At 36.7% G+C, this 24,906-nt stretch overlaps 3 protein-coding genes and 1 long non-coding RNA gene across 16 annotated transcripts in view; 3 read left to right on the forward strand and 1 right to left on the reverse strand.

The window, feature by feature from the left end:
* LOC113073063 (FERM domain-containing protein 4A-like) overlaps nucleotides 1–3,157 on the forward strand; it is a 127,433-nt gene extending 124,276 nt beyond the window's left edge. For 10 of the 12 annotated variants that reach the window (XM_026245960.1, XM_026245959.1, XM_026245958.1 and 7 more), the window contains one exon: nucleotides 393–3,157. In XM_026245960.1, the coding sequence (XP_026101745.1) occupies nucleotides 393–498 (106 nt within the window). In that variant the 3' untranslated portion in view covers nucleotides 499–3,157. The remainder of the gene's footprint in view (nucleotides 1–392) is intronic. The other 2 variants (XM_026245954.1, XM_026245957.1) reach the window with 1 other exon arrangement.
* Nucleotides 3,158–6,012: 2,855 nt separating this feature from the next.
* LOC113073064 (pre-mRNA-splicing factor 18-like) lies at nucleotides 6,013–10,747 on the reverse strand. 2 transcript variants are annotated; one of them, XM_026245963.1, is made up of 11 exons: nucleotides 10,571–10,747; nucleotides 10,405–10,482; nucleotides 9,344–9,370; nucleotides 8,598–8,702; nucleotides 8,405–8,518; nucleotides 8,058–8,204; nucleotides 7,092–7,160; nucleotides 6,684–6,824; nucleotides 6,531–6,602; nucleotides 6,286–6,441; nucleotides 6,013–6,190 (listed from the first exon to the last, which is right to left on the reverse strand). In XM_026245963.1, the coding sequence occupies exons 1-11, from the start codon at nucleotides 10,634–10,636 to the stop codon at nucleotides 6,110–6,112; spliced, it is 1,056 nt and encodes a 351-aa protein (XP_026101748.1). In that variant the 5' UTR covers nucleotides 10,637–10,747; the 3' UTR covers nucleotides 6,013–6,109. The 2 variants fall into 2 exon arrangements, with proteins under 2 accessions (XP_026101748.1, XP_026101749.1); XM_026245964.1 differs by lacking the exon at nucleotides 9,344–9,370 and having other exon boundaries at nucleotides 10,571–10,746.
* A 628-nt stretch (nucleotides 10,748–11,375) lies between these two features.
* Nucleotides 11,376–17,103, forward strand: LOC113073050 (BEN domain-containing protein 7-like). The gene is made up of 10 exons (XM_026245921.1): nucleotides 11,376–11,766; nucleotides 12,705–12,779; nucleotides 12,859–13,149; nucleotides 13,968–14,099; nucleotides 14,180–14,472; nucleotides 15,258–15,483; nucleotides 15,989–16,102; nucleotides 16,290–16,331; nucleotides 16,543–16,590; nucleotides 16,662–17,103. The coding sequence occupies exons 1-10, from the start codon at nucleotides 11,703–11,705 to the stop codon at nucleotides 16,709–16,711; spliced, it is 1,335 nt and encodes a 444-aa protein (XP_026101706.1). The 5' UTR covers nucleotides 11,376–11,702; the 3' UTR covers nucleotides 16,712–17,103.
* A 796-nt stretch (nucleotides 17,104–17,899) lies between these two features.
* Nucleotides 17,900–20,457, forward strand: LOC113073065 (uncharacterized). Its single transcript, XR_003280447.1, has 2 exons — nucleotides 17,900–19,398; nucleotides 20,037–20,457. It is a non-coding gene; the product is annotated as an uncharacterized LOC113073065 (long non-coding RNA).
* Nucleotides 20,458–24,906: the final 4,449 nt, after the last annotated feature.

A 24,906-nucleotide genomic window follows, 5' to 3' on the forward strand; every position in this document is an offset into this window, starting at 1 on the left:
TAAGATCCATTTGATACAGTAAATTGAATGTTTTACAAAAAATATAGTTTTTTTTAAATTATTTTTTATGAAGCATTTTTTTTATTATTTGGGATTTGCATTTTTCTTCATTGGTTCTATGTGCAAAAAACAGATGCAGGTGTTCCCACTGTTAATCCAGGTCCAGACAAAGTTTTACACGTACATGTTAGATGGTACATTCTACATGGTAAAATATACAAGGATAGCTTAAAGTATGTTGAAATTATCCTGTTTATTCAGATGACATACAATTCCATATGGATCTTCTGACAGTTGCACAAAAAGTAAATCTAGCTACCAGAGTATAAATGGTACAGCCTGTTTAATATACCTGTTAAAAATGTCACTTTCCTCTACTTCATCATCTGCAGATCGCCGTTCACCGATAGTTGTTTCCTGAGCAGTCCCCTGTGCTCTGAGATTGTGGACGTACAGTGGTACAGGCACGAGAAGGCAAAGCCGGGAACACTCGTCTAAACCGTCATCCCTCATCCCTCTCTCTTTAAAAGAGTGTTCAGAAGGCAGGCCTGACCTCAGTCTGGACTTCAACTCATCTGAAAACACCTGAGGTGGATGGAGTCAGTACCACCTCGCCCTCTCCTTCCTCTCTGTCTATCTGTATATCCGGCGGTACAGTGCTCATGAACTATGGGAATACAAGAGTCTGAATGAACACATCTTGACCTTGTCTGACCCTTCCACTCTTGACTTTTGAACTTTGACCCAGTTAGCTGGCAGCCGGTTCCTCTGTATGCACAAACCCTCTGTGTTAAATCCATCGCTGGATTGATGTGCATAAGAGAGACGTCTTATGTGCGTTGTACTTTAAGTGAACCCCACTCATGCCTACACATGTTAAAATAGACGTTCGTCCCGTGCTGTCGTGTGTGTCCCTCTGCACTGATGTCAGAGAGCCGCTGTCAATCTCTCTAATGCACATGACATGCACAAAAAAAAAATTCCAATGGATTGCTTTGCCGTTAACCACCTTTATAGAACTTTATGTTCTTTCTGTTAAAAAAAAAAAATGTTATGTGACCACAAGCCCCTCCTTCATACTACAGAACCCCTGCTAATTGGACCGGAGTGCATCATAAGCCCCTCCCACTGTCTGTGAACTTTGATATTTTGTGAATAACAATAGAGCATTTAAAAAAGGCAGGAGCCTTTCTTTGGTCGTTCTGGATTGGAAGACGAGCCCCCATATCATATCGCTCAAGATTATGAGGTCACAAGTATGTCATTTCAAAGAAATTCCAAACATTGTGTTCTTCGTGCGTAATGTTGATTTGTCATTTTTAATTTCATTGATTCTGGTCCAGGAAGTTCAACCATTTTTGCAGAACATTAGCCAACTTAGAAGCCATAGCTGTAAAAACAAATCTGAAACGTTAGAGGTTAGCATGACCCTCGGCTTTGAGTGACTGATCTGTGAAGTACTGCAACTCAGGCTGCAACCGGCAAACTCGCCAACCATGGTGCTCTGAGCTTGATCTGCACATCCCACAATGCCCTGCTGTATGCCCACACTGCATGAACAGTCACAAACCCCCACGTATAGGGTTGAGACATCAGTGAAGTAACGAGACACACAAAAAACCTTCTCCAAACACTCCTGGCCTTATTGGTTTTCTGTTTTTATGTATGTTTTTAATTCAGGATTTATACTATTCAACTGTAACAACACTATGACGTTACGTTGGTATTTATAAAACCATCAAAAGTCAGATGAGCACAACCCAACGTGGCAGACCGACACAATATTTTTAGGAAAATGACATTACCTCCTCCCTGACCTGTTCAAGGCTTTCAGGAGAACAGCATTCCAGAATGTGATGTGATTAAAGCAGGTGCTTCATTTTAAAAGCAGCCGGTGAGAAACCATAAGCTCAGACAATACAGGGTGTTTAATGCTTTTATCATGCAGTCAACAAAACCGAAACCACGTGTGCCCCTCACCTCGATCGTCTGACCGAGGAAACATCAAGCCATAATGCTAAAACCGCATTTGTTACACATTCTGCAAAATACGAAACATTATACACGCAAAGTACCTTAAGAAACAGGTAGCTAAAAGCACACCCCTGGCCGTTACAACTCAACAGATCTGAAAAAAGTCATAGTTTGTGCATTAACATAAGCAGTCATCACAAATGTGTATTTGAAAGGGTCCAAATCACCAGACATTAAATCTAAAAGTCATCCGATTCATGTTCCATGCAAGTAAACCAGATGTTTTCATCTGCCCTAAAATTGATTGTTCATTATTTTTGTGCATGCTCAGCACACTGTGTTATGCATCTTGATGTTAAAATTAAAACCCGGTGTAAAAACAGCCCTTCATTTAGAGGTCGCTCAGACCTCATATCCTCTTAGGCCAATGTGAGCTCACTGATCTCGTCTACCTGTACACTATAACAAAAACAAATCTTTTTATATTAAAAAAACAACAACAACTAACACGTTTATCAATATTTATTGGCAGGACTGTGCAAACTGGGTTCTTTTCAAATAAAATGTAAACGCATTCGTTTAATGATTTTTATAAATCCGTATTGGTTTTATTTTTGGGGTCTTTAAGCTGGGAAAGAGCAACAACACGTTCAGGTGCTACAGGAAGACCAGTCACTAGCTGTAGACTTTTCCTAACTGTTGTCAATAGTTTTAATACAAGGACCTTAGTTACTAAACTATCTTCACACTTCATCTTGACAATAAAGCATGTTTCATTTTCAGACATAACCAGACAAAACAAAATGGTGTTGTAGAAAAAACTAAAGTGGAATTGTTGGGCGGGTTAAATATAAGCAAATTCCACAGTTAATTTATTCTTTTTTTCTATTAAGAATTTGTATAGTAACATTTTTCAAAAAACGTGTTGTTGGCAACTGATGCTGAATTTTCCAGATGGGAAATGTGGTGGTTCTTGAGATCCTGAAATAAATTATTGCTGAATGTTCTCTAAACCAAAGCGTGAAATCACTTTGTTGCTATTATTCAAATCTCTTGTGTCCCGTATGAGTGAACACGTATGGTTTATGTATATGTATTGTTATTCCTAACCCAACATGCTGCTTCAGGTGGATGAAGGGGATGATCTGCTTCCTCCAGGCGTAATTAAAATTCTTCCATTTCACCTTTGTGGATTATGTTCCTGCATGTGTAATGAGATCAGCCGCAGCTGAAGCTGACAATCACAACCGCTGATTGAAATACAGAGTACATGAAACTGAAATTTGATTAGCCACATTTGAATGCTGCTAAAAAATATGCAAATGTATGTCAATGTCGCGTCACTCAAACTTTTTTTTCTGACCATACATTATGTTCACAAAGAATGACAGTTAAAAGAATAAAATGAAAATATGGATTATAAAAAATTATTACAAATAAAATAGCTTTTAGATTTTAATTGAATACTATATTCAAAGGTAAATAAATAATGACTGACCAGTGACATTTTAATTCCTTAATTAATGTTTACATTTTATTTAATTATATCTATATCTATCTATATATATCTATATATATATATATATATATACAGTACAGACCAAAAGTTTGGACACACCTTCTCATTCAAAGAGTTTTCTTTATTTTCATGACTGAAAATTGTAGATTCACACTGAAGGCATCAAAACTATGAATTAACACATGTGGTATTATATATGGAATTATATACATAAAAAAAAAGTGTGAAACAGCTGAAAATGTCATATTCTAGGTTTTTCAAAGTAGCCACCTTTTGCTTTGATTACTGCTTTGCACACTCTTGGCATTCTCTTGATGAGCTTCAAGAGGTAGTCACCTGAAATGGTCTTCCAACAGTCTTGAAGGAGTTCCCCGAGAGATGCTTAGCACTTGTTGTCCCTTTTGCCTTCTGTCTGCGGTCCAGCTCACCCCTAAACCATCTGGATTGGGTTCAGGTCCGGTGACTGTGGAGGCCAGGTCATCTGGAGCAGAACCCCATCACTCTCCTTCTTGGTCAAATAGCCCTTGATGCCTTCAGTGTGACTCTACAATTTACATAGTCATGAAAATAAAGAAAACTCTTTGAATGAGAAGGTGTCTCCAAACTTTTGGTCTGTACTGTGTATGTATATATATATATATATATTACTTCACCTTTCATAGATCTTTATGTTCCACGGAAGAAAGAGAATCATGTTTGGAACATCACAAGGGTGAGTAAATGATGACAGAACTATTACTTATAACTCTGATTGCAGACATGCAAGTTATTCTCATAAGTCCCTGTGATCACTTCCTGTCTTAGATAGGACTCTATATGCAATGCCTGCTAAGGTTCTGATCAGCTCCCTATAGTCTTGTTGAATACTGTTGATATGACTCACAGGTTTTGTGCCATCGTCCTACAGGAAGTGAGTATGTTTGTGTCCTGGACAATGGCTTGTGGTCTCCTCTGGCAACATGAACACAACACTGGAAAACCAAACACTGGAGATGTGGCCGCTATTATTGTGCTAGCGGTCAAGCCAGTGTGATGCTGGGGGTGTGTTTTGGGGCAGCTGAGTCTACTGTACCTACTGCAGCTGGAATGTGAACAACAAGAGACGCTGTGTTTATAGAACTCTTCCATTTCCTGGAAAAGCTCAGTAGATGCTTTGTTGAATGAAATATTTTTGGCACTGAATCCATGACATTCCCCTGCTGTGTGTGACGGGCTTGAGGAACCCCAAGGAATGTTGTTTTCAGTGAACATGAAAGCTTGACTTCATAGAGCATCACCGTGACCCTTAGTATGGAAGGTCAAGGCATTTGGAGTTATTTTGGAGAATTGTTCGAATTTGGCAGCCGACTATAAGCCAAAATAAACACTGGAGGCTTTAGAAAGCACCACAGCTATTAGTTCAAGGAGTGGTGGGATGTAGTATCGAAAAGATCTGGGCTTGAAACCATAAGGTCAATGGTTCATTCTCCACAAGAAATGATTCTTCAACCATTAACATTGTGTCCTTGAGTAAGACACTTAACCCGAAGTTACTTGAGTCCAGGAAAACCGAACTAGCACAACATTAAACGACGCCACTTTGCGGTAAATCGGATTTAAATTAATAAATTCATTGCTTTTGTTAAATTAGTCATGACACCTGAGGTCAAAATAAAAACATATATATATATATATATATATATATATATATATATATGATTTTATTTTGCAACATTTCAAACAATGAACATATAGAGGTAATTACTGTATGATTAAAGCAAAAACTATATATAACTATAATATAACTTATTACTGAGAAAAACATAAGAATATTACTAAGAAATATGTACTAGTTAATTAATATTACTCTGTACTTATATGTATAATTACACTGTAACAAGGACACCTTAAAATAAAGTGTCACCCAACATTTTTGGTCATCACACCTGAAAAAGTTTTTTACTGGATAAATGGAGTAAAAAATGTTAAATTATGCCTCTAGAAACATATGAGGGAGAAGTCAATTTGACAGTAAAACTACAGGGAAAGTTATATGCCATAACCATAAGTAATTAATCAATTTAATAATTAGCTTTTGAGATCATTTTATTTAGATCAACCTCTTAAAAGTGAATCTGTCAACTGAATCACTAAAATGAATCAGACTTCCCAGATCTTGAAATCAGTCAGGAGGGAAATTCAAGGAAATCTGATTTGAGTGAGGAAGTCAGTCGACTCTTCCTGTGACTCAGGACTTCCTTTAGCTCATCTAGATCAAGTCATGGGATGTTGTAGCATTTGGACATTTTTTGATAGTGACTCAAATCGCAAGGGTATTCAGTCACTCTTAAAAGGAATATTTCCTGCCTGTAAAGGAAGACGTACTTCTCTTGTTTTGTTCATGAATCTACCGTCTCTGTAGCGTTCAGCTCAGTATTTGTCCAGCATCAGTAAATGTAATGAAATGATCACTCCTGTATCAGACAGTAACATTAGCATCGATAAAAATAAAATAAAATAAAACCCTGTAGAGATCCATGTGTTCTCAAGATTGGTGTTTATTTACAGTAAATAATTTATTTACAACATGAGAGAATGATTGACAGCCATACATTATACAAAACGACATGCTGCACGTCACAGAGCGTTGTACTCCACACACTTTGAGGGAACCGTTGTGAAATGTTTCTGACAGACTGTCATCAATCTTTTCAGTCCCTGAAAAAAAAATTAAATGATATGATGAACATCACAATGCTCATATAATGCACACAATGTAATCGCACACTTTTATTCATACTGTCATTTCAGACCTGGATGTACTTCCTCTGGGTCTCGTCGTTGAGCACATGCGCGACGTGTTTGGAGAAGATCTTCTCACGTCCGGTACGAGCGTGGATACCCACCATGGTCACACCGATGGGCCATGGAGCATTTCCTATAGCCATCTGCAGATAAGCATCATTTGCCTGCATGTACACAGAACGTTAGTCGGGTTTCTTCACATATTCACCAATCACAAACTGAAATTCAAAGTACTGCAATTAGTACAACATACCTTAACATATTCTCTCTCCAGCATGAACTTTATGATATCTACGATGGACTCCTTAATATCTGCTGGCAAACTCTATATATATATGACACAATGAACCTGTGAGTCTCTATCTAATAATGCAATATTAAAAATCTAGCTTGTAGAACAGCTTACCTTCTTGCGTAATTTTCTGAACAGAGGTCCCAAATAGGATTCAGTCTGTTTTTGGGTGGCACTGGCGAGTTTGCCCTGGACACTACGCTTCACACTGTCCTCTCGGCTGTTTAGATCTTTAGCCCACACTCCTAGCAAGAACTAGAATTATAATAAAAATAAAAGAAATGAGTTTAGACTTTAAAAATACACATACAAGCAGACAAAATAAAATGATTACTTTTTTAAATTTATGCATTAGATGCTTATTAAATCATTAATTTATTTTTAAAACAAAATTATCTAATTAGAATATTGTCTAACTGCACTACTGTTCAAATAATTAAATGCTACAAAAGGGATTTAAAAAAAATAATAATAATTTAAATCGAAGCTAAATTACCGGTAAAGTAAAACAGAAAAACATACCCTTAAAACTTTATTTATGATGTCCATGTCTCTAAAATCATCACCAGTGCCAAGAGTCGCTCCCAAAGCCTGTTTAATGCATGTTGTTAGAAATGAATGTAGCAGTTATAGAGCATCACATCTGTTAAATCACAGAAACATTAGTACCCATTCCAGACCGTTTGTTACTATTGTCTGATTCAGGGTTTCCCAAACATTTTTGGTCAGCCAAACCCCTTTGACCTAAAATATTTACTTCAAGTACCCAATTTTATTAATTTAATAACACATTTGCATGTCCACTGCTCTTTTTTTTTTTTGATGGTTAATGGCCACATTACAAACAGGTAAACAAAATATTATTTTTAGTAAGGGTTTTACTTTGATGATTTTTTAAATATAAATATATATATATATATATATATATATATATATATATATATTTTTTTTTTTTTTTTTTTTTTTTTTAATTTTACATTTTTGAGAGATTTCATTTATTGCTAGTGTTTCATCAACACACAAACCCAGGTCTTCTGAAGAACATTAGATATTAGATGCAGGACTATAGTGCCAGCTAGTGAGAACATGATAGAAGTACTTCTCATCAGGCACATTAGCACAGATTCTCGAATCGATGTGCTTTACTTGCATTGCTATGTTGAAGTGAGATGTTTTCTGTGAATGTGCAAGACTTATTATTTGTTAGCTGCTAAAGGTAAAAGATTAGAAGAATAAAGTGCAGTAAATGGTAAAACTGTTTGCACGACAAACCAGTTTCTAATTATGATACATTTAAATAATGATAACAAATACATTTACAATGTCGAGCAGCATAAAGGACTGTTTTTGTACAGCTAAAATAACCAGAAGCTGGTGACACGGGAAGCCTTTTTTTTTAAATGGATGCACCTACTCTTTCATTTAAAAAATCAGGAAATGAATTAGTGTAAGTTAACTTTGTGGGTTTTTGTGTGTGTGTGGGTTTACCTCTAGCTCCTCAATGGTGGTATTTTCTTCATGCACTTTGAGATCGTGTTGTGTGTCCTGTTCAGTACCCTCTGCTCCACCGACAATCTCATTCAGATACTGCAGATTGATCGTATCCATGGCAGTCTTCAGATCATTCCTATAACCCTACACACACACACACACACACACACACACACACACAGAGAGAGAGAGAGAGAAGGTAAGCCTTAAATAGTGTCAAATTCATACAGTATACTATATTCTTGAAGGCAAATTTCTTGCAGAGAAATAAAAAGAAATCCTGGTAAATAAACAAGGACTATATGACAAGAGTGTGAAGATGGCGAGAGGAGATGCAGTCTTACATTGTTTACTTCTGGTGCTTGGAATTCAATCCTCCGGAGTCTCTGGAAAGCATCATAATCGGATTCACCAAACAGACGGATCGGCTCGCCACGTTCCCTCAGACGTCTGATCACCTGCACACAGCCACAAGATTTATTATTCATCCAAGAACAGAAACCTCCTCATCAGGTGAGCTCTGATTGGATGACCCACCTCCTGTCGAGAGAGTGTCATTGGCAGCTTCTCCTCCGTGAGCTCCAGTTCTGACACAGGGTTGGATGATGTAGATGGAGGCGCCTCCTCCACAGTCTTGTCCAGCTTGGAGGGAGAATAAAAAAAAACGGACCGTTACATCATTCTGATACCACAGCAAAGCATATAATTGTGAGATCAAGAAGGGCGGCTTGCAAAATAATATTCATCAACTGATAAATAACAAAAATAACAATCCTTACAAGATTCTCCTAAATGAAAGACCAAAAAAAAATACTTCTCCATATAATCATGCAACATTTGTAAATCCTCATCTAATCTAATAGAAATAGGAGTGCATAGGATTCTCCCAAGATGCAATGCATGAACAGCACATATGAATTGCCAATGGCCATGCTCTGACATCGAAGCTGTATCTTGACACTGGTTTTAATTTAACTCTCTATGCAAGCAATATCAAAACCACATAAAGAAAGCTTAAAAATGTTGAGCATTGTAAAAATGAGAGCAGGCAATGCATCTGGAATTCTAACAACTTTCGCTTTGCTCATTGGTGGGCATCTGTCACACAAGTGCACCGGTTTTAATATGATCATTATGTGGCTGGGCTGAAAATTGGATAGTGCTGCCTCCAGCTTTGTGCAACACAGGGAGCAAAGGCAATTACACAAAAATGTTCTTGAGTCATGCAAAAACTCGGCCAAACATCTGTCCGGCTGCATGCATTCTGCCTGCCTGAGCCCTACCTGTCGCTCAGGCTGCTCATTAGACACCTACACTCACACACACACACACACACACACACAGCAGGAAAGAGAATATGAGAAGAGATACACAGCAAACAGAAGACCCCACTCCAGGAGGAAAAAAGTGAAAAAATGAAACAGTCTGAATCAGGAGAGAAATATGCACAGATCAAGCATTGCTTACAAGTGAAAACAGTCCTAAACAAACATGTCAGTAGATTTTGATAGAAAAGGACTGAATTTTTCTCTGGTATTATGGATTCAAAGTGACTAAAATATAGATGTCTCACATTTTAGTTGGAAACACCAGTTTGAAGTTAAAAACAAAAAGTCTAAATGACAGATTTGTTTCTTACAAACATGCAGCTTCTCACTCGTTCGGACGGCACCCATTCACTGCCGAGGATCTATTGGTGAGCTAAAGTGATCTAATGCTAAATATCTCCAAATCTGTTCTGATGAGGATACAAACTCATCTACATCTTAGATGGTATCAGGAAAAGTACATTTTTAGCAAGTGAGTGTGAAGACGCATTATTAATGGGACATTTATTTCTTGTAAACCCACAACGGACGACTGACAGACAAGTAGAAGGTCCCTGTATCTAAAACTAAAGCCTGGGAACTCAAAGAGAGTTAGTGGAAAGGCAGAGAAAAACATGGTTAAAAATAAATAAAAAAAACTAAGACAGAAATCGATTAGAATGAATAAAATACTATATTAATGTAATAAAAAATGCAATATGTAATAATAAATATAAATATTTTCTAAATAACATTTTACATATGTATCAAATAATTTTTTACTGCATCAATTGTGAATTTACACGTGAAAATATAGTTGTAGTTGCCTTTTAAATTTTAGGAAGAATATATTTGGCTGTCCATGGCAGCTAAAATATTGTAAACTAAAAATGTATTAAAAGGATTACACTACAAATACTGTGTGGTTAAATGAGTTTTTGAGCAGCTGTGTTCAACATCGTGAGAAAATGGTAGTTAACGAATGTGTAAGTGAAGAAATGCATCGTGATATAATGATGTCTAGCTGGAGTTTATACCTTAGATCCACATCTCCTGTGGTAATCCTCATCTTCTTTACGCGTGAGATCAGCTCGTTTAAAGTATGTCTTTGAGTCCTGGAGAAACAACATGAGCACAACGTTACACAATCCACACATCCGCACACAACAACATGAACACAGAACAGTCGCTAGCGCTACTCACGTCCACCAGCTCACTCTCCTCTATGTGTTTTCTTTTCCTCGCGATCTCTGCTTTGAGGCTGTCCATAACTCAACAGGTAACAAAAACTCTTAAGATTGTATCAGAAAGTGCGTCTGTTTTCTTTTCTAAACGTTCACCTGGAAGCAGTTTCCGCTTCCGTTCTCCGTTTGTCGTTCTTTGGCTGCACGACATCACTCTGTGTCGTTTCTGCCACCTAGTGGACAAATGTGAGACTAACGCTGGAAAAAGTTTAATGATGATCGCTAACTTCATCTCTGTGTTCGCAATATAAATTACAAGAGAGAAGGAACACTGTTTGTATTTGTATCTTTTTTAGATTAGCTGTGTAGAATCTTCTTCATGTCATATATTGTATTATTTTTGTTGTAAGAATATTAGTTGAATTGAAATGTTAACTGTTTAAAATAATTATTTCAATGTGTTTATTTTAGCTGGAATTGTGTGTTTTATTTATTTGCTCCTACTGCTTGTAAATTGTACAGCGGTCATTCAATAGGCCTACATTGTTTTTTATGGTGATATTTAAGGTTTATTTGAAATGGTTAATGTTAGGTTTCATTTTATTTATTTCTATATTTTATAGAATATAACTTTCAATGATCTTCTTATTTTTTCTTTTTAATTTCCTGTTTTTGCTTCCCGTTCTCCGTTATCAAAACACAGAAAGATTTTTTCTTAAATTGTTTTCAAGAAAATAGAAAAGTTTGCACTTTTCAAAGCATTTCTCAAAACTGTTGGGAAAGTTTCTTCTCCTGACAACAGAACGCCAGGCTGTCCAATGTAAATCTGGACCCTACAAATATTAGCGACCATCAGGTGGCGCAAAGGAATAGACGTGACGAATTCTGAAAGAATTAAGAGGTTTATTTATTTACATCATAAACGAGCAGCCCCGCAGGAGAATGTAAACGCGTCCTGTCCATCCTCCTTCTCTTCCTCACCACCTTCATCATCATCATCAGTCCAGAGAGACCCGCGCTTATTATTATTAAAGCTCAGGTTCGCTCCACTCATCATCGGCTGGACTTAATGAGTTAGTGTGTGATTAAAGAGCCTGTGTGCTGCTGATGAGCTCGGCTGGATTCTGCCTCTTCACCGCTCTGCCCTTAAGATGGAGTTTGTGGAGAGGAAGCGGAGCAGGAAATCGCAGAGCTTTAAACTGGTGAATGATGCAGGTAAGCAGACACAAGGTCCTGTAGATGACAGCAGACAATAGAGCACAGCCGGAGGCGTTACGTCAGCACTCTGGAATGCACCTGTGATACAATGTATCATTCCCTCATTGTCCTGCTCGCATCCTCACAATAGCAGACGCTTCTTTCTGATCGGATCGTTTGGGTTATTCGTTTGGTTTAATCACGTTCATAGTAAAAGCATTTCTACCTTCTAATGCGTTAGTCTGTCGGTGTGCACTTGTTCAGGTGTGATGGAATATAATAAAGGTCTGTTTGCTGCTCTTCACAGTCAGACAACCTACAGGTGGTCCTGCAGCAACACTTCATCATTCATCTGCACCGCACAGACGTCACGCATACACGCCACAGCATGACATGTCAAGTAGCCTACTTCATCTAAAATCATTTAAGATTGAATGCAATTATGTATTACAGATGCATTTTTAAGACTATATGCAAAATTTGTGCTATTAAAATTAGTTTACTTAATTGTTAAAAAATGCTGAAACCCCTTCATGTTCTGATGAGAACTCAGTAGTTTTTATTTTTCCTCACTTTGTATTTATTTATTTTTTTCTTCTGACCTAATCAAAACCGAGTTGGATCAGTGCATGCACTTTCAGAAATTTGACTGATATCCATTCTAGTATATTACACTGTACATTGTTATACAAAAGTTATCACATAGCCGACCAAAATAAAATAATAATAATTTATTAAATTAAATTAAAGAACATTAAACAAAATGTATTATGATTTGATGCCATGGTGTGTATATGGTGTATAATTTATTTAGTCTTTGATGATCTTTATCCTCAGAACTATATATAGATAGATAGATAGATAGATAGATAGATAGATAGATAGATAGATAGATAGATAGATAGATAGATAGATAGATAGATATTGATGTGAAAACTCTGCTGTGATTCATTTAGATTTTATCCATGAAATGGATGATGTAGACCAGAATGACACTGAAGGAGATGCCTTGGATGCCTCTGAGACTGAAGGTAACTGTCATTCATCATAACACACTTCATGACTGTGTGCAGACTTAACTGCACTTACTGTGTTAACTGTGTCTCTCAGTCTGGTTAGGTGATGAAGGGATGGAGATAAAGAAACAGATAACAGGCATGATGCGCTTGCTGGGTGACAAGACAGGACGAGTGTACCAGCGCGTTGGACGAGAGGGTGAGACCCTCAAACAGGAGCCTCAGGAGGAGCCTGTGGCTCAGAGTCCAGCCCCTGAACATCTCCAGAGTGGCTGGAGCTCAGTCCTCACGGCTCACGGGCAGTACAGCACCCGCTCCAAAACCCAGAGAATGCTCAACCACTCGAAAACTAATGGTGGAGACTTTATTACAGTACCTTCAGAAGGTTTGTTAAATGAGCAGACTCTGTCAAATGCAAAAATGACCACGTTTAGCCGTGTTCCTCACACTATGATTATAATTATATGCAGTGGCCCCAAAACATATTTGGACACAGAAGTCATGCTTTAAAATGTATGAATTTGAAATCAATGACAAATGCATTGCACTGCATAAATGACATCATCATTTGGTTGCAGATTAAACTTGGTTGGACAATTTCCAAATATGTGAAATTGAAACGTTGTAGGTATGACAAATTTGGGCCACTGTATTTTTCTATTTGTTCACTTAGTTTAGCGCATTTATTTTAATTTAATTTAATTTAATTGTATATTTTATTTTTATTTATTATTTTAATACTTTTATTTTTTATTTTATTTTATCTCTTAACCTCTGGTTATGCATTTTATCATGAGGTTGAATGTTTTTAGTGGCTCTGCTGTTTTTTTTTTCTTTCTTTCTTTCTTTTTTTTTTGGTATTAAACTCAGAGAAGATTTGACTTGAACCCCCATTGGGATTCTTTCCAGGGGAAGTTGTTTTATGGGACTGTGGGCTACAGAAAGATGTGCAGTCTGGCACTGCAGCAGCAAGTGTCTAGACAGCTCTGTATAACAGAGCAAACACGTAATGTTCTCTGTATACACACAAAAAGACACAATAGCTCCCTTACTGTCAGTCTGACACAGACACACATGCACACACACACTCACACTGGAGTCAGTAAGTCAGACAGCTGTAGTGCCGGGTGCTAGTAGCCCCTGGGTGTTAGACATCATCAGCGATGGCTTTTGTGTTAACGATGCATGTGTATTCTGATTCAGACATGGCCTTGCCCCCTGCGCCTGCTGCCATGGCAACTGAGCCCAGCTGCTGTATGTGCAACTGCAAGTGCACCCTGCAAGCCATTCTGCTGGAGTTACGTACCATGAGGAAACTAATCCAAACTCAGAGAGGTAAATCAAAACAGAACTGCACTCAAACTCAACTGAACACATGTGCAGACGCATTCACCCGTGTTCTACTGTACTCGCAGGATCTCAGGACAAACAGGGCTCCCAGGTCTCGCTCTCATCCCGAACCTCCATCTCCAGGAGGAGGAGCCGAAAGAGGAGGCAAGGTCACAGAGTGACAGTTCTGGCCACGCCCACTAAAAGAACCACACCTCCGCCGCCACCCACTGAGGCTGAGGCTGATGCTGTTAATGAGTGTAATCAGTCTAGAGAGCGCACGCCACCAACAATGACAACATTTACCCCAGATCTTATTCCCAACTCCAAGACTCATCCCTCTCACTACAGCGACACCAGAGGCCAAAGCACCACAGAGGTACACTTCAACAGATCTGGTAATGAATTTGTGAATGAAGGAAAATTTACTATGGACTTATGGTTAACTATGGACTTAACTAGTACACACACACACACACACACACACACATATATATATATATATCTGAAGTTGGCAAGTTCAGATGTTGGAGCATGTTTGCACCCATCAGACTGATGGCAGGCCATGTCTCCCTCTCTCAGCAGAATGAGTGAAGGTTAGAAACAACAGAAGGAGAAGGGGTGTATATAAACATGGTTTCACACTTGTCTACCTTATGTGTTAATTCTGAAAAGACTGTGTATGTATGAGTATTTGTCTCTAGCCTAATGGTTAGAGAGTCGGACTCCCAATTGAAAGGTTGTGAGTTCGAGTCCTGGGCTGGCAGGAATTGTGGGTGGGGGGAGTGCATGTACAGTTCTCTCTCCACCTTCAATACCACGACTTAGGTGTCCTTGAGCAAGGCATCGAACCCCCAAATGCTCCCCGGGCGCTGCAGCATAAATGGCTGTCCACTGCTCCGGGTGTGTGTTCACAGTGTGTGTGTGTGTTCACTGCTCTGTGTGTGTGCACTTTGGATGGGTTAAATGCAGAGCACAAATTCTGAGTATGGGTCACCATACTTGGCTGAATGTCACATCACTTTCACTTTATCTTCTTTTGTCTCACCTGACTAAAGGTGAAATTTTGGATGATTACAGTTTGCGTGTCAGTGTTTTGGAATTAAAGTGCAGGAGGGTGTATTAATTCATTTGATTAATATCCCGCCCGTCTGTCTTTCCCAGTCAGAGGTGCAGTTGGCCGAGGATTATGAGGTATTTATTCCTAAAGCACAGTTGGACTCTATCTTACTGAACTACACTCGCTCTGGCAGCCTGCTCTTCAGGAAACTGGTGTGTGCGTTCTTTGATGATACCACACTGGCAAACTCACTGCCCAACGGCAAGAGGAAGAGAGGTCTGCACGACACCAGGAAAGGACTCGATCAAAACATAGTCGGAGCCATTAAAGGTTCGTGAAAGTATCTGAACCAGATCAGAACTTACACAACATCAGTGTAGAGGAGAACATTATCATTCATTTTGCCTGACATTGATCACTGTCACATATAATGATCCTAAAAAGTATTTGGGCACATTATGTCACACTTTAAAAATTTCATTGCATTAGGTAATAAATAATCCAACCATGCTATGTTAGTTAATATGTTAGTTAAAAATATGACATTTTTCTTTAATAACATTTCAAGGGAAGATGGATAAGTTTTAAGTGATGAAACTCAAACTAAAATGTTAGATTTGAGTAAAAATCTTGTAGCATTTGGTTTGATATATTATACTTAGAAATCTATAAAATATATAAATGTTATGTAGATGCATTTCTTTGTAATTAATTGTGACATTTATATTTATTATAAATATGTATTTATTATTATAACAAATATTTAGTATTATTTATGCACTTGCATTTCTTTGTTACATTTCCTTGACATTTCTAAGTGAAAATTGTAATCTAGTGTTCACAGAAAAGTATTGCACAGCCAATGGAATCGAGAAGCTTCCTGGCCCCAGAGACTGGGTCCAGATTCTGCAAGACCAGATTAAACTTGCCCGGCGACGCTTAAAAAGAGGTGAGAACATGACAGAAAGAGAAATACATTCAGGGCAAGTGAAAAGGAAAGATATACATACATTACCAATGATTCGAAGTTGTAACAAAGCTGTTGCTTCATGATTATTGGTTTGTTAAAACAATTAATTGATCATTTAAATGTTAATTAAAATATCATAATTTGATTTATTTTGAATGATTTGCAGCAGAGACAACCTCAGACAGTAATGATATTCAGCACAAAACAGGTATTCAGACACTGACCCAAACCCACACACAGCATGAATGAAAGCGCTTCAGATTGAGTGTCCTTCACCTAATGATATTGCAATATCAAACTGTTTATTAGAATTATGTCCATGTGTTGAAGATACTATAAATAATATGCTAAATAACTTCAGAGGACAAAATTCCACTGGAATATTTTTTCCACTAATATTCCTGTATGTTATTTTTCAGAGAAATGTCAGCAAACTGTTGATAAAGTGGAAACTGTGAGACAAAAAGGTAGCAGTCTTGAACATTTGACAGTCAAAAAGCGGCATTGTGCTTAAGTAACCCTTTCTTCTGTACCGCAGGTGCTGCTTATGAGAGAACAGAATGTCTAGTTGCTATGGAGACTGCCTGAGAAGAGATTGTTTTCAACAAAATGCAACCTCCGACCTCCGTAAAGGAGTCATTTGAATTGTTTTGTCTGTTAGCATGTATGGAGAGACACGGCTCTGAAATTCTCAAGGTCAGCTGTGCAACAGACAGAAAGTTTGTCTGGAAGGAAATGACAACATTTTGCTGATCAACTGGCAACTATGGACACACTTTTATAACACAAGTACTCTCATTTGATCATTTTAAAGTGGGGTTTCCATGTCCCACTAGTTGTCTTCTATGAATATATGTGACCCTGGAGCACAAAACCAGTCTTGTCAATGGGGTATAATTTTAGCAATATGTCAAAATGATCCGTTTTCTTTTATGCCAAAAATCATTAGGATATTAATTAAAGATCGTGTTTCATGAAGATATTCTGTATATTTCCTACTGTAAATATATCAAAACTTAATTTCTGTGTACTAATATGCATTACTAAGAACTTCATTTGGACAACTTCAAAAGCAATTTTCTCAGTATTTAGATTTTTTTTTTGCACTTAAAGATTTTCAAATAGTTGTATCTCAGCAAAATATTGTCATATCCTACCAGATAACCCATACATCAATGGAAAGCTTATTTATTCATGATGTATAAATCTTTTTTTTTTTTTTTAAATGACCCTTATGACTGGTTTTGTGCCCCAGGGACACATATGGAAGTGTTTGTAGGTTTTCAGCTTCACCAACAAATATCATCAGCAGAACTGCTGAGAAAACATGACTGTGCCTTTAATTCACTCTCCCATGCCATGCAACAAACTGATGTCATTTCACAACTGTGCTGTTCATTGACACTTTCTACTGAAATATGTGACATTTTCTATATGAATAGTATTTAATGTAACATAGTCTTACTAATGTGTTGTTGGTAATATAATCTGTCAGACTGGTTATGTAGACATGTAACTGTTTGACTTCCTGTGTAAGAGGATTTAGTGTCTATTGTATGTGAATATGAGCATTGTCCTGTGTCAAAAAAAGGTTTTTACCTCACGGTCAAATGCTTGAATAACTATTCATGGTAATATTCGGGTTAAAAAGAAGTTAAGCTTTTTAGACAGCGATTTCTTGTCTCAGTGTGTAAAAGCATTCCTAAAAATGCACATACGGAAATGCACTTATATTGTACACCTGCCCCATAGACTTCCACTGAAAGTGTAGAACTGGGTCCGTGTACGTTTTGATAGTTTGTTTTTTCGATTGAAACACAAAACAAAATAACGAGAAACCACCTGTTTTTCGTTTGTCGTTTCAAACCAAAATCAAAGAAACAGTAAAAAAAGAGCCGTTCTCTCGTTTTTGGTTCTAAATCCAAAAACGAAAAATGACAAAACCAAAATCAAATAACGGTCCGATTTTGGTTTTTTGAAATTCCTTTTTCCATTTTTTCGTTTGAAGATCTACATTGAAATACAGACAGGTTGGCCACGTGACCCGGAAGGAATAGTAAATATGGTCTATCAAAATAAAAGCCAAGCTTTTAGAACGGTCATAATATGCAGCGCTAACGTTATACGAGAAGTTAAGAAGTTAAGCTTTTTAGACAGCGATTTCTTGTCTCAGTGTGTAAAAGCATTTTTCTTCTTCACCTTAGAAGAAGAAAAATCTATTAATAAATAGCCTTATATAAACCTGGACCGGAATAAATATGTTAGCAACAGTAGTTTATTACAGCTATTTAATATCGTGCCTATCCAGACATCACCAGTCACGTTTAATGAGCGCATTGTTTGGCTCAATACAGTTGGTAATATAGGTTAACCTAAGAACTTATTGTGTGTGCAGAGTTGTTACTGTTAGCGCTATATTATATAATAAAATTTATATTTAATGTGGTTTCCACCGTAATGGATAACTGTTCCCCCTTTCTACCAGCAGGTGGCAGTATTTAAATGACTGACTGTATGGTGTCTTTGGTAACTGTTTTAAATCAAGATTACTGATACAGATGTATTTATTGTTGTTCATTTTATTTTGTTTTTATTTGCCTAGTTATCATCATCATCATCATCATTCACCCAGCCCAGAGTTAAACCTGCTTCTGTTTTAACCTGATTATAACACTGCACTGCTATCAGCTTCTTATAGCAGCTCAGACAACAAACTCACATCAGACATGTCCTAATCCTAATGTAGGCCATCTAGCCAAAATAATGATTTACCAGTGTGCTATATACTTTGTGAATCTTTCTTCTCTATACACATTCCAGTTTGTATAACATACAAAACTCTGATTGTGTCATGCCAGTGAAGAGAATCCATAAAAGTCTTAAAATTTTATATAGCACATACATGCTTTCAAGGGCATTGCATGTACAATCAATGGCTGCAGAACATTTGTTAAGCCCTAAGGTAAGAACATTTTACAAGGTCCTCAAAAGAAAACCCCAAAACATAATTACATTACTAAAAACAGGCTGTCAACGCTGATTACATCAGGAATAACTGCAACAAAACGTTTCCAGTAACTTTTGATATGTCCTGCTTATTGACTTGGACGAATCTTTGCCCATTCCTCTGTACAGAACAGCTTCAACTCTTGGATGTTGGTGGGTTTCCTCACATGAGCTGCTTGCTTCCTCATCCTTCCACAACATTTCAATCATTTTAAGGTCATAACTTTTGACTCTGCCTTTCCAAAACATTCACTTTATTCTTCTTTAAGGTAGGTGGGTATATTCTGTCACAATATAATATATATAATAGTATAAAGTATAAATTGAGTTTGTATCTCCCTTCTGGTACATTGCAGACATTATCAGGCTAATATAGAAGCAATTATAAAAATGGTAAACATAAATAAACTATGATCAGTGGAGCAGTGCTGAGGATGAACTATAGTTTAAGAGTCTGATAGCTTGGGGGGAAATGTTGCTCTGCAGTTGGTGCGGCAGCAGAAACTTCTATATCTCTTCCCAGAAGGCAGCAGGATGAACAGGCTGTGGCTGGGTGGGTACTGTCCTGTTGCAATGGCATATTGGATTTTAATATTTGTATCAATATAAGTGTGATGTAGCTTCAGTGAAGATGTAACCAGCAAAAAAAAATATATATATATATGGATGTTACTGTCATACAATATAGAAAAAGAGGCTTAGAACTACAGAGATATATAGGGGATACATGGGAATGTTTAGAAATATCATTACTATGACTACAATTTTTATTAAAATGTAATTATTGTAGTCAATGGGAATATATAACTATTAACACACTGTAACACTAACAAGTGAAATGAGACAGAGGAAAATTGCTTGAGACAACTGTTGAAATATTTGTTGAAAAATATTCTGAATCTTGCAGATGTGATGGAAAACCCAGTTGTGGCACCGTGCTGCCGCAGCCTCGTTGGATGCCGGGTCTGCGTTGAGCAGTGGGCAACTACCTCGCCGCACTGCCCAAAATGCAGGGACGAGATGTTCCAAGAAAAAAAAAAATTTAAATTACAGGGATGGGGGAGATTGTGAATGTTTTGAAAGACACTATTAGTTAGGAGATTGTTTTAGTTAGTTTTTATTTTAGGTTTAGGTTTTAAGTTAAGTCAAATGGTTAAGTTTGGTTATGTTCATCTGTTATGTTATTTTATGCAATTAATAAATTGTTCAATTTTATTTTCTATTACTCTCACTTGCAGAACTCCTTTTGTTGTATTCATTTTATGTTATTTTATGCAAATAATAAATTAATATAAATATTTTAATAAAATAAATTATGTTCACTTTCATGACATACTGCTTGTTGTCTATTATAACACAGTAGAACCACACACCCAACTGGACTGAAGGCCTATATGTGAGACATGTTTTTAAATTTGTGAGTGTTACAGTCAACTAAAACTTCACGCTGTATAATAGCACATGTAAATCAGACAATCAAACATGAGGAGAAAGAGCTCATTTTATTGAGTAGGCTAATGCCTTAAGCAGCTGTGCTAGGAAACGTGATTTGTGAAAGCACAGTTGTAATGAAAATAATGGAAAGTGTTTTAATTACAGAACATAAAGCAATATCTCCATGACAGTAGCTCGCACAAAGCAGACACAGTGCGACACCTACTGGTGTCTGTAATCGTTTTGAACTGCCCTTGATTTTAAACTTCGTTGGATTATTAACGTTACATGGAGGACTGAGAACCTTCACATATGTCGTTTTTTATTGTATTATAAACAAACTACTATCACTATTAGTTAACTAGCCAGTTCAATACATTTATATTAACACTTTATAACGTGAGCGAGGTAACAGCGTGTCCTTGGGCTTTTTGAAAATAGATATGATGCGTTAGGATAAAATTATATTTGAGGACCAACACAAGTTTTACGAGGGTGTCAATCGAATGGCAAAGACGAGATAGGGACTGATATTTTGATGGCGGAATCCCAATCTCCCTCATTATTAGTTAGGCCTGCGCATGACGTCACGTGGGAATTCACGTTGAATCGCTGTCCATTACGGTGGAAACCACATTAAATATAAATTTAATTATATAATATAGTGCTAACAGTAACAACTCTGCACACACAATAAGTTATTAGGTTAACCTATATTACCAACTTATAAAACGTTTGTAAAAAGCTTGGCTTTTATTTTGATAGGCCATATTTACTATTACTTCCGGGTCACGTGGCCAACCTGTCTGTATTTCAATGTAGATCTTCAAACGAAAAAATGGAAAAAGGAATTTCAAAAAACCAAAATCGGACCGTTATTTGATTTTGGTTTTGTCATTTTTCGTTTTTAGATTCAGAACCAAAAACGGGAGAACGGCTCTTTTTTTACCGTTTCTTTGATTTTGGTTTGAAACGACAAACGAAAAACAGGTGGTTTCTCGTTATTTTGTTTTGTGTTTCAATCGAAAAAACAAACTATCAAAACGTACACGGACCCTGCTGATAGAGCTTAACCATTCCTTTAAGAGAACAGATATTGTGTCTGAATGGTCCGTGTACAATCAGGGTATCTTCCGTCCATGCCAAATCCGTTTTAAATTAAAAAACAGAAAACGAAATACTCCAGAGGATTCAAGTGAGAGAACATGAATTCAATAACGAGAAATGGAAAAATGGCTCGTTTATTCGTTATTCCATCTAGGTTAACAAACGGAAAATGAGTTTTTGACTTGATTTCTCATTTTGTCGTTTGGGGATTAAAAAACGGTTTATGGCTTCAATATTTTATTCGCACTTGTGGGCGGAACTGAAACGCTGGTTTCGTCTGATTGGTCGAACCGTTCCGCCTTCAACTTGGTCTTTCATTCTTTCAGAATAAGAGTCTTATAAGAGTAATGTCTGAAACCACCGCTCACTGTTAATTAACATAATATTTGAGTCAGATGTTGCTGCGCACATAATTCGTGCTGCTGTGGCTTGCAAGTCACCCCTTTAAATTATTTCTAGGTTATAGTATTGTATGAATATTGTCCCACTGATAAATACAGTGCAAATAGTTCTGTCTCCTTGGATAAAAGTGAAGTGGAAATAAAAATCAATAATAGACTGAACAGTTCCATGATAATATGTCTGTAACATTTACCTCTCTCGTCTTTTAAGTCAAAAGGCACTAGACATTAATAATTAATTGTGGAAATTAATATAGTTAAATTTATGAAATAAATGAGTAATATTAGTTTTATTACATTCTAAATAGAATGATGTTTCTCTTTTAGTCTTCTTTGTTGGCCTTGAGAAAGCCGACATATATTTGAACATTATTATCATTTATTATGAGAGTAATTGACAACGACTAAAATGTTTCACCAAATTCAGCTCAGATCTTCAGACTCGTCTGACTCGTTGCTGTAACTGGTCAGACTTTTTCCTTCTCAAAAAATCCAAGTGACTTTCATTATCTGAGCAATGAAGGTCTTACACTTAATGTCCACTAGAGGGGGAGAGAGGAATTCTATTTACGTAAGTTTAAATGACAAATAAAAACATTACCATGAATATGCCATATCTGTGTAACACAGGTTCTTCAATGATAGATGGGGTGGGAGGGGGTATACCTTAGCCAAATGATAACTGTATAATAGAAAACAACATTAACTACTGGAGCTGGTGCCAAATAAAAATGATTATGTTTTGGAAAACTGCAAGTCAAATGTACTTGCACAAATGACTTGCTGTTACATAATACCCCATATGCGTTGTTGGGGACGTTTTCGTCCACTAGAAGTTGAGCCTTATTTTGGCCACAACTTTCTCTGTGTTTCAGCTAATGGAATGATTTTTGGTGAAAAATCTTATTTTGACATATATTTTGGGAAAATGCTTGAAAAGTTTCAAAAATCAACAGTACACTGTGTGCAAATTCACTACCATTTTGTTATGTTCGGGATGAGGCTTCGTATACAAGTCAAAAACTAAGCTTTTTTTTGCACAGGCCTATCTAAAGGGTTGATGGTCCCACCTAGTGATCAAAAAATTTTACCTCTTCCCAAAAGGGAAAACCACAAACAATCAAGAATGCATGATTTTGTGTCATGGCTTTGCAATCAAAAGTATCATTATAATGGAAGTCAATGGGGCAAAAAACAGCCACCAACAATAAATTAGGGAAAGAATTAATAAATCTAATGCTGCACAAAAACTAAAAATGCATCAAAGCCAATCTTGTTACTAATCTTTGACATGCCCAAGACTGTGATAAAAAAATCCAGCCACAATTACTTTTATATTGAAAATAAGTCATTTTGTTAGTTTTTTCCCCCCAAATCAGTGACATCATTTATGAACTTGGCAATTAAAGAGCTAAAATCTTGGATTTAAAAAAAAAAAAAACATTTGGTAGTTTGGATTAGGACTGAGGTTGATTAATAGACTTATGCAAAAAAAAAAAATTTGAATTTTTTTTTTTATCTGATACATTTTTATAGCAGTTTAATTGAGTGGATGTTTTCATCCCAAACATAACGAAAGGGTAGTGAATTTGAACAATGCACAAGGGATACATAATTTTTATTTGGCACCAGCCGCAGTTAATGTTGAAAGCTAACAGGAGTGTGGTGGGGTGCGAGGTCTGTTTTGACCGATGGATGGAGACCTCAAGGCAGTGGCCTAAATGCTTATCTGAAGATTTGTCTTTATAGATTACAGTTTACATTGTACTTACTGAAGTACACCTCTGCATGCAGACACCCAACTGTACAAATTCATTTATAGATTTAAAACCCAGTCCTGAACCGGGAGAACCATGTTCTGCAGAGTTCAGTTCCAACACACTTGCTTGGACATTGCTACTGATCCTGAAGACCTTGCTTAGCTTAGGTGTGTTTATTTGGGGTAGCTAAACTTTGCAGGACACTGGCCATCCAAGAGGAGGACTGAGAGTCCTGACATTAGCATTTACATTCAGTGCATGTGATTTATCAATACTGAGTACATCTTAAAATGTACAGCTCATGAAAAATAAAAGTTCTAGATGGACAAACATTAAATGAATAAACCAGTGTGAATAAAAAATATATGAAAATACATTTGGAGGTAGGTTGAAAAAGCCAGAATGGGAAGTTTTAAAGTACAGCTTGAAGTGTGAAGTTTATTCTTGTACACAGATATGGCATATTCATGGTAGTACACATGAAATTAATGTATTTATTTGCCATTTTACGTAAATAGAAATCCTGTCTCCCCCTCTAGTGGACATTAAGTGTAAGACCTTCATTGCTCAGATAATGAAAGTCACTAGGATTTTTTGAGAAGGAAATTTGGTGAAACATTAAAATTTTAGTCGTTGTCAATTACTCTCATAATAAATGATAATAATGTTCAAATATATGTTGGCTTTCTCAAGGCCAACAAAGAAGACTAAAAGAAAAACCATTCAATTTAGTATGTAATAAAACGAATATTACTAATATATTTCATAAATTTAACTATAGTAATTTTCCCAATTAATTATTAATGTCACACACACCTACCTAGTGCCTTTTGACTTAAAAGATGAGAGTGGTAAATGTTACAGACATATTATCATGGAACTGTTCAGTCTATTATTGATTTTTATTTCCTCTTCACTTTTATCCAAGGAGACAAAACTATTTGCACTGTATTTACAGTGGGACAATATTCATACAATACTATAACCTAGAAATAATTTAAAGGCCTGACTTGCAAGTCACAGCAGCACGAATTATGTGCGCAGCAACATCTGACTCAAATATTATGTTAATTAA

Source organism: Carassius auratus, unplaced genomic scaffold (genome assembly GCF_003368295.1).
Source record: "Carassius auratus strain Wakin unplaced genomic scaffold, ASM336829v1 scaf_tig00011294, whole genome shotgun sequence".
In the NCBI taxonomy this organism is placed as follows: Eukaryota; Metazoa; Chordata; class Actinopteri; order Cypriniformes; family Cyprinidae; genus Carassius; species Carassius auratus.